Source organism: Candoia aspera, chromosome 6 (assembly GCF_035149785.1).
Source record: "Candoia aspera isolate rCanAsp1 chromosome 6, rCanAsp1.hap2, whole genome shotgun sequence".
NCBI classification, from domain to species: domain Eukaryota; kingdom Metazoa; phylum Chordata; class Lepidosauria; order Squamata; family Boidae; genus Candoia; species Candoia aspera.
In genome coordinates this window covers 70,613,375-70,626,121 of record NC_086158.1, presented here as the reverse complement: position 1 = coordinate 70,626,121, position 12,747 = coordinate 70,613,375, and the positions used below count along the sequence as shown (strand labels likewise).

Below are 12,747 nucleotides of genomic sequence, written 5' to 3'. Positions count from 1 at the left end.
AGACTACTGCAATGCACTCTATATGGGGCTACCCTTGAAGAGTATCCCGAAGCTACAGCTGGTGCAAAATGCAGCCGTGTGGGCGATCTTAGATTTCCCACGATCAGCACATGTCACCCCTTTGCTCTGCAAGCTGCATTGGTTGCCAGTATGCTTCTGGGTCCAATTCAAGGTGTTGGTTATCACCTTTAAAGCCCTACATGGCACGGGTCCAGGTTACCTAAGAGACCGTCTCCTCCCCATCATATCAACCCGTCCCTCCTGGTCATGCAGAGAGGGCATGACCCATCTGTAAGAGAATTCCATCTGGCGGGGTTCAGGAGAGGGGCCTTCTCTGCAACAGCCCCTGCCCTTTGGAATATCCTTCCCTGGAAAGTGAGATTGGCTCCCTCCCTCCTGGACTTTAGCAAACAACTAAAGACCTGGTTCTGCTATCATGCCTGGGGCAGGAGAGAGAGTAGTCATTCCTGGAGATGGTTAGTTTCTTAGAAGGACCCTGCTCTGCTTGCAAATCACAGAGAACTTCCAGCCATCGGGGTTTTTATCATATTTATTTTATTATGTATTCTAGTATTTTATAGTTTTATATTTTTTCTTATTTATGTTTTATTGTAAACCACCCAGAGTCCCTTTTGGGAGATGGGCAGTGATAAATTTGATAAATAAATAAATAAGGGAACCAAGGCAGCAATATAAACTTCATATTTATCTGGATGGTTTCCCAAACCTTTTAGATTCCTCTGTCAAGAGACCTATCCTAAGATAAAGAAGCCCAGAATTGTATCTAGGCTTTAAAAAAAACCTAAAGAAGTATCTATGTGAAGTTAAATGAATAAACAAGTCAATAACTTAATTATTTATTGCTTTATTAGTATAACCTAAGAGTGCTGTTGATGTACAAGAATAAAGAACATGCATGCTGCTATAGGGAAACACATCTTGTTTTATTTACATGGTGCTTTTAATGCTTATAGAAAGTGAGGGAAAAAAGAGTGCAAAACCAAAAAATGAACCAAGAAGTATGAAAACAGTAAGTATATATTCTTCAGTTCCACTGAAATTCTGAGCTTGTACCTTCATGCCATTGTCAATATCCAAAACAATCACAGTTTCTAATAGGTTTATTTTTTATTTTGAACATGCCTATTAATAAAAAAGTCACATGTTTTCTCAGCTCCATAGTTTTGTTATATTAGATCTATGTAGCAAATGTACTGCAAATTTCACAAGAATTTTTCTCATTATTGATAACTACATTTTGAAAAGTACAAGCTAGTAGTAAGCTATTTTGATAAACTGATTAGCAGACTTCATTTCATCCAAACACATCACATCTTACAACAGTAGCAATTTAGGAGTTTCAATATAATCTATACATTCCAGAAAAAAGAAAATGATTCTTCCCTCTACCCAAGACCTCTCAACAGTGGTGTCTGAGATACTGTGGTCAGTTGCATTCTTTCCAACCTGCACATGTATGCACAAACATATTTGCTTTCTTTCCAACCAATCCATATTTGCAATCAAGCTATACAAATGAGATAAGGAGTATACAGTAGTATATATGCCATCTGTTGCAAATACTGGTAGACCTCACTTACCAACGGTAATTGGGACCAGGAACTCGTCATAAAGCACGTCGTCACATGACCACATTGACTTATGGCAGTTTTGGCAGTCCCAGTTGCTGTCGTTAGGACAATCCTCGCAGCGTCCCACATGGTCGCAGCATCCTGCAGTCACATGATCACCATTTGCAACCTCCTGCCAACTTCCCTATTGACTTTGCTTGTCGGAAGCCAGCAGTGAAGTTCACAAATGACGATCATGTGACTATGGGATGCTCTGATGTCATAACTGCGAGCCCGTTGCCAAGCATATGAATCGCAATCATGTGATTGCGGGGACGCCATGACAGCTACAACTTTGAAGACCACTCGTAAGTCCCCCTTCTTCAGTGCTGTCGTAATTTTGAATGGTCGCTGAACAAGTGGTTGTTAGATGAGGAATACCTGTAGCAAACAAAAGAAGGAAGCCCTGATGTTCAACTGAATTCTTATTGCAAAAGAAAAGTATATTTTTAACATTTTATGTGGTTTTCTTTTAAATTCCCTATTCAGAGTTGAATTTATTAGACATTTTCAGCAGATGTGTGCTTAATAGAGAGCAGAAAAAGGGAGATTCAATATGAGGGGAACATAGAATTTCTCTCACTCAACTCTTTTACCCCAAGGCTCTAAGGGAATATATTCCTCATGAGATTTGCCCAGTTCAGCCTTTTCGCTCCTGTCAGCTGAATGACGCTAGGAAAATGTGATGTCTTTGGAGAAAATCTATCAAGAAAAGAAAACTGGGTTCTTTCTCACAAATTGAAATACCTATGGAGAAGCATAAAATTATGTTCACCTAGATCAGCAAAACAGCTTGGTGCCCTGGGACCTAGGAAGTAATAGTGATCAAGAAATATTTGAATCAGTTTCCCATAGCCATAGTAGTTGTATTCTTCTGAACAATACATTCTCCCAAAGAGTTATCTACAGTAGCATTTTCCTGATTATTTTAAGAAAAACAGCATCATGTGTTCATAATAATAATGATTTAGCATTCTGGTCCTGAGCTAGGAAATTAGTCACAGTTGAGCTGAACGTAGTTTGAATACAAAACTTAGGTTTTTGTCTGAGAAAGCAATTTTCAAGTATGCTGCAGAAGTGTTTTTTTTTTCCTGGAGGGATTTGTTTGTTTGCTTGTTCGTTGCATGCCACACTAAACTGTTTCTTATTTCAAAACAGCTGGCTCTTAACCGTATTCTGCCACCCAATTGTATTTCCATTGATGTCCACAATGTGAAATGTATCCTTTGAAAATAGCTGTTTACCAGATTGAATACCTAAACCATGAGTTTTTCATAAGAACTTCCATAAATAAGATTACTACAGGAGGGAGTAATGTGTATGTTACCTTGAGCTTCTAAATAAAATTTAAAAATAAATAAATAGAAAGAAAAAAAGAATTAAATTAATTTCAGAGCTAAGAAAATACACCCTTAGTAGAGCAAAATGTCTGACCTACCAATGGCTATTGCAGAACTACACAGATATTCCTCATATTGTATGTATGTTTCTTATTTTATATTATTTCTGTGATATACCAATCATACAACTCTGGGTAGCTTGCAATAAATAAAAAACAAAACTATAAAACATAGCTATGGTAAAAGAATAAAGCAAATAAACCCAGCCAGCTGGTAAAATACAGTAACAGCAGCCCTCAGTAGATTAAGATCCAGAAGCCTGGCAAAAGAAGGATCATTTTAAGCTTCCTTCTTGAATCTCAGCAGGGATAAAATTAGAGTCAGGGTGAAGATACAAGTGTCAAGTGAGTGTTTGATAGTACTTCCAGCCAAGGAGGCATGAATTATTGAGTGTGATCTTTGAATAATAGAAAAAGAAAAGTAATATTTAGTTAGTATTTCTGTTACCAGAATGTGAAGGGAGGCCATTTCATAGTGGGAGAACAGATGCCACAAGCAGTATCATGTGGAATGGGAAGCTGCTGGCAGTCAAGAACAAAGAGGATTTTCAGGCCATATAGGAGGAGCAGAGTGTCAGAAGTGTGATGGTGCTGATGAAGTTACATTCACAGCCAAATATGTTGGGGTACCATATTAATATTTCATTGAAAGGGTTTTTTTAAAAAAATAGAACCACTTATCCACTGTTGGCCTGTTGTTCAAACTCGGACTATTTTCCTCAGTGGGAATATTATGATTGGGGGTATCTTGTGGGTAGGGAGCTTGATAGAGCAGTCCAGTTCAGTCTGGCCCATTTCTCATCTCATTTGCACATTCTTAATGGCTTGTTTCAGATATTGTGGATCCTTATAATGATGGAAGGGAAGATGGTAAGGCTAGTAAAATTATTTGTTAACCATGAGAAATCATCCTGTTTTTTGCTTTTGTGTTTGCTTTTCCAACGTCACAGAAATCACTTTTAAAGACAACGAAGCTAAGACTGAGGTTAAAAATTAAGTCATTTTTATGCCCCCCCCCCAGTATAAATGATATATACTAAGAAAAACTAGTATATTACAAGCTTACATTAATAAGTTGCCTGATTCCTGTAGGTGATTAGCAATTCCCTGTAACCAAATTCCCCCCAACTGAACAAATAGGACTAGTAGGACAGGGCCAAAACTTTAGGCCCAGTAGCTGGGTATCTGAGATGGCTCTTTTAAAATAAAAATAAGGCTAGAAGAGATATAACATGCTTATTTTGCTTCTTACATTTTGTTGAGGAATAAATAGCAACGCTGGCATTTTGTCACCTCATTTTGATGTGGGCAGATTGATGATTACAACTGCTGTTTATTGCTATCCAGTATGAAATCAAGGATTACAAATCTTTGTGCAGGCTGTTAGAGAAAAAAAATCAGGGATCTAATTTTTGTGTGCTTATTTACAAGCCTGCTTTTATTATATTTTTTTAATTAGCAACTGTTTAGAATTATAGCTGGAAAATCTAACTAATGCTAATCTAACTTTTTTTTAAAAAATCTTTATATAGAATTAGAAAATCCTGCAAACAATTTTAGAGCATTCCTAGAAAAATATGAGCCATTTACCTTTCACTGGGAAGGCATGATGGGCGACACACACTTTCCAAGGTAAGTACATTCATTAGGAATAGGTGAATCCATTCCAGTTTCTTTCCATTTTTCATTTTTGTGAATCTGTATAGGTTGGTTTGTTGAAAACCTGAGGGCTTTTTTTTAAAGTTTGCATTAAACTATGTATTTTTTGCTGCAAATTTCTGCAGTCATGCATTTTTGTTTGCAATTTTGCCTAACATGGATATATTTACAAAGAATTTTCCATGATAATATGCCTCATATTATTTTCATGACTACAGATTGCTCTTGCTATCTGTAGTTCTGTTGCTCACAGTTTTATGGAACCACGGTTAATAAATTCAAAGCAGACCTTGTTATCTATGGTAAAATGGACAAAATGGTATAAAGTACAGGCTTTTTCCCATGTGTCAAATGCATTTTTCACAGTCTCATTATCTGCGATTCCATTACCAGCAGTTGTTAGGTTAGAACACAATACCGGTATTTCCACTTTTGAACAGACTTTTCCTTTTATCCATTTTTAGTTGGCAAACTGCACTGCAATATTTGAAAAAGGACAAATGCAGCCTGATAACCAAGTTTCAGTTTATATATTGATTTTAGAATGTGAAATTAAATTCATATTTGAACTCTTAAGAGATTTCTCAAAAAAAAAAATGTCTTAAAAGAACATAGTACATTTTTTATTTTATTTATTTATTTATTTATTTATTTATCATATTTTTATCACCGCTCATCTCCCCCACATGGGAGGGGGGGATTTTTAATAGAGTCACAGTAATTTTAATCAATTTTAATTGAAAATTTTTTAAAAACCCATGTCGAAATGAATCGGATTTAGGGTACCTTAGGATACTGTACTTTGTCCAGAGTGCTGCAGTCTTTCATGACAAAAGCACTGAAATGGACCTTAAGGAAACTAACTGTAATAATATACTGTAAAGACAGATCCAAATACTTTTTAAAGTATATATGTATACATCCATCTCTAATGCTGATATCCTATACATCTGTAAAAATTGAATTATAAATTGCTTTCCACTTCATATTAATTTTACAAGTATTCCAGACTGGCTGGAGTAAACAATCTGGCATAGACAGGAGATTGTGAGTTCTAGTACCCCCTTAGGCATGAAGCCAGCTGGGTGACCTTGGGCCAGTCACTCTCTCTCAGCCCTAGGAAGGAGGCAAAAGGCACCAAATGCACACACACACGCACACGCACACACAGCAGAAAATTCTTAAAGTAGCATAGCATAATAGTAATAAAATAGGTAACCTGCAGTGTAGATTCCATATTCTTGTGCTGTATTTTGATGTCGTATTAGCATGCTTTGTTGTGGTCTTCCCTCTAAATAGAAAATATTGTTAAAATTAAATTTTGACTTTTTTCCCCCTGCAGTTATACAGAGTGGGAATACATATTGAATAACTGCAGTATGCTTTTCTTCTCTGGAATGGCAAGATTCCTCTCCCATATAGCACTTGACAAGCTAGTTGCTATGAACATCCCAGGTGATTCACTGAAACGGGAAAAAGCCCCTTCCTTTTTTCTCTGTACAATAGATTTCTTTTTTATTTATTTAAATTTATTATTAAGTTATTACCAAGTTTATTTTGAATATTCCTATTCCATATTGACTGTGTTGAGACACCGCAATGAACTGTGGTTCTCTGTGGCAGGTTAGCCTTAGCCTTGCCCATTTCTGCATCTCCTCTCCTCTGTCGTTTTAGATGACTTTTCTCTGTATTTCTCCAAACTGAAAAAGGAACCTCTGCCTGCTAATTTCTGGAGTTGCAGAAATGCAGAGCAAGTACTAGAAGAAAAAGAGATTAAGGCAGAAGTTTTACATGAGTGGGGGGAATGGAGGGACACTTGAACTGAGGTGAGGGGAGTGGAGGACTGACACCAGTAGAATAGATACTCTGCTTCCTTTTGTGATCATTCCACCAAAGGGTCCTTGGAGCTCTGACCAAGCTTTACAGTTGTGAAATGTTGCCCCCAAATTGCATTGCTTCCCATAGGTTGCTTGATTTTGACGATTATTTTAGCTCTTTTTTCCTTGTCTGTCTGTCTCTTTCTTTCCTTCCTTCCTTCCTTCCTTCCTTCCTTCTTTCCTTCTTTCCTTCTTTCCTTCTTTCCTTCTTTCCTTCCTTCCTTCCTTCCTTCCTTCCTTCCTTCCTTCCTTCCTTCCTTCCTTCCTTTCTTTCTCTTGATAGCCTTCTGTTTGCCCAGTCTCATCACCATTACTTTCTGCCAAAAGATGCCCTCCCTTCTTCTGATGTCTCAGGTATTACATACCACAAGATTCTAGAGATTTCTTGATCTTTAAGAATGGTGCAGGTAGAGTTTGCCCTCACATCTTCAAGTGCACCTGAAATGACATCAATTTTGCTGTTTCTTTCTTCCTCAGAATGCCAGTTGATTGTACTTTCAGGACGGGTGCATTCAAAACCAAGTCTTATACGATTAAGAAATCAAGATGAAGGCAGAAGGTAAAATAAATGTTACAACAAGAAAAGAATGCAGGATAAACCTGAACATAAAGTTACATTAAGCCTTTTCATTTTAAACTTGATGTGATTTATTTAATATCCATCAACAAATTTTTACTATTTTATAACATGTCTATTAGGTTTGCTTCTATCGACAGTTAAATTTCTCACTCCTTTCTTTCAAAGTTAAAATCTCAGGGCTAATATCCTACATTATACAAACAAGCTGCTACTTTTAGTAGGGCATCCTCAAATTTACCCCAGAAGATCCATTACCATCTAGAGTAGAATTGAAGAGTTATGGAAACATGTAGTTGAGTACGCTGTGTCATAGGTGCCAGACTGCCATTTGTTTATACTTACTAAAAGTACTGTTTTCATCTGTGGCTTAAGCACATCTAGATCTTCTGTAAACAGAGTTTCTTATAATAACCTTCTTACACCTTAGGAATAAAATACATGGAACAAATAAAATGTTTTGACCTTGGAATAGCAGTTTTGAGCATTCCAAACCCAAAACAAAATGTGTGCGTTCTGATTGTTTTGAGGATTGGAACAAAATTTAGTTATTCCAACTGTTTTGGTTAAAACAGCCTCCAAACAGGGAGCTCCAACCTCAACATGCTGGTTTTAGGTATTACAATCGCAAAACAGAATGTATGTTCTGAGAGTGTTGTTTTGAATTCAGAAAAAGCACTTGAGCTGTCCAGATTTTGTTCTGATCCAATACTTGCCTGTTGGAACGTTCCAGGTGGGACACTTTTATCCTGAGCAAAACTACATGTTTCCTGCGTGTCCCTAATGGCAGCCTAGTGTGTTACAGCTTTTCATAGCTTGCACATCCCGTATTTAATCCCCAATGTGCTGATGAGGAACAGATAAGAAAATTGCAGTTACCTCTTGGCAGTGTAGCTGAATGACAAAATTTGAATACACCTGTGTTTGCCTTTTGTATTCAGGTTATTCATGTAATTTTATATTTGAAGTTCCTTATAGCTTTTTTTTTTTTTTTAGTTCTTTACGCTTATCTCTGGAGATGACCACAGAGACTGCAATCATTCTAAGCCTTATTGGAGTGCGTTCCATCATAATCAACCAATGGTTCACTACCCTGGAAGAGAATTCAATACGACTAGATAGTTTTTGTGAAAGTATGCAAAAGCAAACTCAGTGAAAAACATGATTCTATTACATTATCATTTTGGTTTGAATATTAAATTAATATCTCTAAGATATTAACTCTACATATTTGCCGTGGATCCCAGTATGCCACAAAGAATTCTGGAAGTGGTCCAGATACTCCCTAAATCCATGCAGGGCACCTGCTAAGCAAGTAGAACTATAACTTACAACTAAAACAGCAGACCCACTGTTTTCAGTAGCTGTGAATGTTATGTAATCGGTAACATTTCCAGAACTGTTTGAACCAAGAAAAATAAAATCCAATGGAAGCTGAGGAGAAACTGCAAGGTGTTTATGGTGCTTTACACGTTTGTATAACTTTTCATTGCTTATCAAACAATTATGCTTTGTTTATTAAAACTGGTGGATCCATACAAACAGCATGCACAGATTTGAGTTAACTGTAAACAGTGTTCCTGTCCTATAGGTAGGTATCCACACCATTTTGTGTAGTAGATGGTTTTGTTAAATATCAATTTAATAAAAATTCACCTTTAATTTACATAGATGGTGAAAAAATATTAATGGGGTCACCTTTTACTGAAGACATAGGCATTATTGTATGCTGCTCTGTTCTTTAGTAGATTCCAAGAACAAGATGTGGGAGAGGAGTTCCTTCTAACTACAGAACCTTTTGTCAAGCTTTGGCCTTTGAAACCAGTTGGAAATTTAACATCTTATTTTCCGCCTATATCCCTAGAACAGCAAGCTGGCTGGGGAATTCCGGGAGTTGAAATCCACACATCTTAAAGTTGCTAAGGTTGAAAAACCCTGTTCTAGAAGAATAAATGGCTGGTTCCCTGTTCCAGTCTACTTGAAGTCTGAATAGGCTGGAAGGGCAGGAACAAATCCATTGTCAGCAGGTCCTGCAAAAGACAAGTGCAAGGCAACAGCCATTACTGTTGTATCTGCCATTGCCAAATGCTAGCTTTCCAAGGAAAGGGATGCTGGGACAAGCGTGTTGCTACCGGTAATTGTAGAACATTCTGATAACAAGCCTTTAAGGTTCAGATCCCTAACTAGTCACATAGCTAAAATATGTAGGGAGGCTCTTCTGTTAACAGCTCAAGCCAGAAGCTACTTTGTTTTCCCTGGACATAGGTTGCCACCTTAAATATGCTTATTAGGAAATTAGCATTGCTACATATAATCAAATCCAGAAATCAACTTATCCTCACCAGTCCAGGCTGAATGTAGATGTGGCCTGTTAGCTCATATAAAGTATCAAGCTTGAACAAGTTGTTTATACTGTACTTTTGTTGGTGAGTGGGGAGGCGGAACCGACTGCCGTGAATGTGGGCTGGGGCCAGGCTGATTGCAGCCATTTTGAATCCAAGATCCATGATCTTAAGAGAATAGATAATGAATAGCAGCATGAGTTCAGGTTCTGGTTTGCTTCTAACAAGCGAGAAGTGGTTCCTTTATGTCCAGGTCCTCTTTGATTATGTCCACACTCTGGACAGCCATTTGTCCAATCAAGTTTGTACTTTCAAAAATGTTTGTATCAAATATTTATCTTGTATTTAAAAAGGAAGGCAGAGAATAGTCACAATCCAGGTCAGAGCTCTGACCTAGCTTTGAAGGAAGGTACCATTGCCCCCAACTGCTGTTTGCCCTAATAAGGTTGCCATTCAGGTAGTCCTCACTTAGTGACTGCCTTGTACAGTGACCATTTGCAATTACAACAGTGATGAAAAAGTAACTTTGCAATCAACCCTTGCATTTACAACCTTCGCAGGTCTGTAAAGCAAAGGAAAGCTGAAGTGAGAATAGAAGCAGAGTCACTGTTTCACTTCGTGACTGCTTTGCTTAACAACCAAGTTGCTGGTCCCAATTGTGGTCGCTAAATGAGGACTACCTGTAAATTGATGCTTGAAATTATTTCTTGTTTGCTGGGGGGAGGGGTTTATATATAGTAAATTTCATACCATGTAGTTTCGCATCCTAAACCCATTCATTGTAATGGTTTTCCACTGTATTATACATATAAGACTGTATGTTTAATCTGCATATGTTTTTTAATGTATATGTGAGTTTTAGTAACTGCTCTTCTTTTACAGGTTTCTTAAAAGTAGGCAGAACAACTGGACAGGCTGTTCGTATTATTCAGAGGAAAAAGATGCTCAGAGACGAGTCACTGAAAAGTAAAATGTTTATTTTTATAATTAAAAAATGCATTCCCCAAATGTACTCTTTGTCCTATTGAAGAAAATACCCACTTTCATCCATGTAGAAAGTAGCAACTTGGGGATAGGGATTAGGGAAGCTAATTATAAAATAATATGAACAAAAAATACTGTTCTCTTAATCCAGTTCAGCTCTGTCCCATGTGATGGTTTTGGTCCTTGACTGTTATCACACATGAAGCTCAAAGAGCCTTTTAACTGCTGTATCTCTGATCACATGAAAGTAGGATTTCTTTTTTACGTGAAAAATAAAGGTAGTCATGGTACTTTATTACCCTCATTGACCAGGTGAAAAAATAAAAGGTAAGAGCTATTTGTAATGCAAATGAGCATTAGGTTTACATTACAAACTTCATGCTTGAAATGCATTATTCAGTCACACAAATGTTGCTTGGTTTCTGTTTCACCAGTGATCAGAGATTTCTGTAAGTTCAGAATAGGTCCTGTTTGTCAGGGACAATTTCTGGCAATCAGGTAGAAGGCAGAGTTTCATGACAGGTAACCTTACCATTAGCTGGCCTTCGATATTCCCTAGCTTTTAGTATTGAATTTAGACACTACTTTAACCTTTGTATTAACAAAGTTTCAGGTCACCAGGTTATTCCATGAGCTGATTTTAGAGCTTAATACATGCAGTCCTTGCTGATTTCAGTAACTTCTAAAATACCAGTGAAATGCCAAAATGCAAAGCAAATTGGATAATCCTGAACCAAGAAACAATGGCCTATCAGAATAGGTTCAGTGCCTTTACACACATGATACTGAAACATGGCAAAGGTGAGCGGGACACGTGAGCTCTCAAACGTTTGCTGGTACACTTGTCAGGGAGCCCTTATTGGCTGCACATCCCTGCTAATATGGCAAAAACCAGGGTGCCTCTTCCAACGAAACAGGCACTACCTTATTTTCTAAAAAACTATAGTTCTTTAAATGACACCTCTTTCCCAGGTAGATGAAGCTTATTAATCACATATTGCCTGAACAGGAAGTGGGGATTGGGGCTTTGTATATAATGTAGTGCTTGAATGGGACCATTCATTCATTCATTCATTCATTCAATATCTATCCTGCCTTTCCTTCAGGAGCTCAAGGAGGCATACATAACACAACCTCCTCTTGTAGCTGTACATAGGCATATATAGCGCTATATATGAAGCACTGAGAGAAGCACTGGCCCAACATCCTCCCATGAGCTTCTGTGGCTGAAGGGGGACTCTCAGCCGCCAGTCCAGTGCCTTAACCTCTGCACCACGCTGGCTCTCTGTTGAAGCAAGCAAAAGTAAACACTCTGGACTCAATTCCACCAAACACGAATATTTTGAAATGTCTTATATCAGTAGAAAAACTCAATCAAGTTCTTCAAAAGACTTGCCTAAAGCGGCAGGCTTTAAAGGGTACGCCTCTTGAAATCTTGCAATTTCAGTATGTATCTCAGATGGAATATTTTGCTTTGTTTCTGCAGCATCACCTGGTTCCCCTGGAGATGAGAAAGGCCACAGTCTTGAGAAAAGTCCCAGTCAGCCAAACCAGACTCCAGTTCACCCTTCGGTTATTGATGCTGTTTTATATGGGCTGCCCAACACGATGTTTACGTGATTAGCAATATATTTCTTTAAGTATGCTTGGAGTGTGAAGGGAACAGGTTTTCATGCCATTTGATGTTGTTTTTAAGAAGCTGGTACTTGATGGTTCTTTTAAAGTTTAACAATGACATTCACTTTAAACTCTTTTCTTTTTTAACTTGATATTTCTCTTACTCTAATTTGCATCAGATGTTTCAGTTACAGGATTTATTGTTTTAATATTAGGTTGTGATATATGGGGGCCTGATTTTTTTTACACCGGGTGATTGAGACAAGGTTGTTGTAGTAGGGCCTTGAGATAAAGATTTGCAGGGTTAATTGCTCAAGTAGCATAAATGGTGAAAATAGTTAGTGATAGTAACAGTACACTGAAACACAGATTTAGTATTTAGTATATTTTTAAAAAATAAAAATACAAGATGGTTGTTTAAAACATAAGCCCATTACTTAAGTAAACAAAATCACTTGGTGTGCCTGATGAAACCATACCTACTACATCTGTTCAAGTCATGGTTCTTCTCAAAATTCCATCTACTATTCTAATTGGTCAGACCAAATTTTCAGCAGGTCAACGATCCATCCACAACCACTTCATACAGGTCCAGCTGCAACCACCATCACCACCATCTCTTCCTTTTCTTTACCTCAAGGCCTTGCAAATTTGCAGGAAA

At 37.5% G+C, this 12,747-nt stretch overlaps 1 protein-coding gene across 1 annotated transcript in view; it reads left to right on the top strand.

Annotated features, from left to right (window-relative positions):
* CFAP46 (cilia and flagella associated protein 46) overlaps positions 1-12,352 on the top strand; it is a 95,809-nt gene extending 83,457 nt beyond the window's left edge. Inside the window, exons 52-60 of the mRNA XM_063306572.1 lie at positions 975-1,030; positions 2,790-2,850; positions 3,865-3,900; positions 4,563-4,662; positions 6,032-6,144; positions 7,044-7,125; positions 8,140-8,276; positions 10,368-10,451; positions 11,956-12,352. Of these exons, the coding sequence (XP_063162642.1) occupies positions 975-1,030; positions 2,790-2,850; positions 3,865-3,900; positions 4,563-4,662; positions 6,032-6,144; positions 7,044-7,125; positions 8,140-8,276; positions 10,368-10,451; positions 11,956-12,089 (803 nt within the window). The 3' untranslated portion in view covers positions 12,090-12,352. The remainder of the gene's footprint in view (positions 1-974; positions 1,031-2,789; positions 2,851-3,864; positions 3,901-4,562; positions 4,663-6,031; positions 6,145-7,043; positions 7,126-8,139; positions 8,277-10,367; positions 10,452-11,955) is intronic.
* The last annotated feature ends 395 nt before the right edge of the window (positions 12,353-12,747 follow it).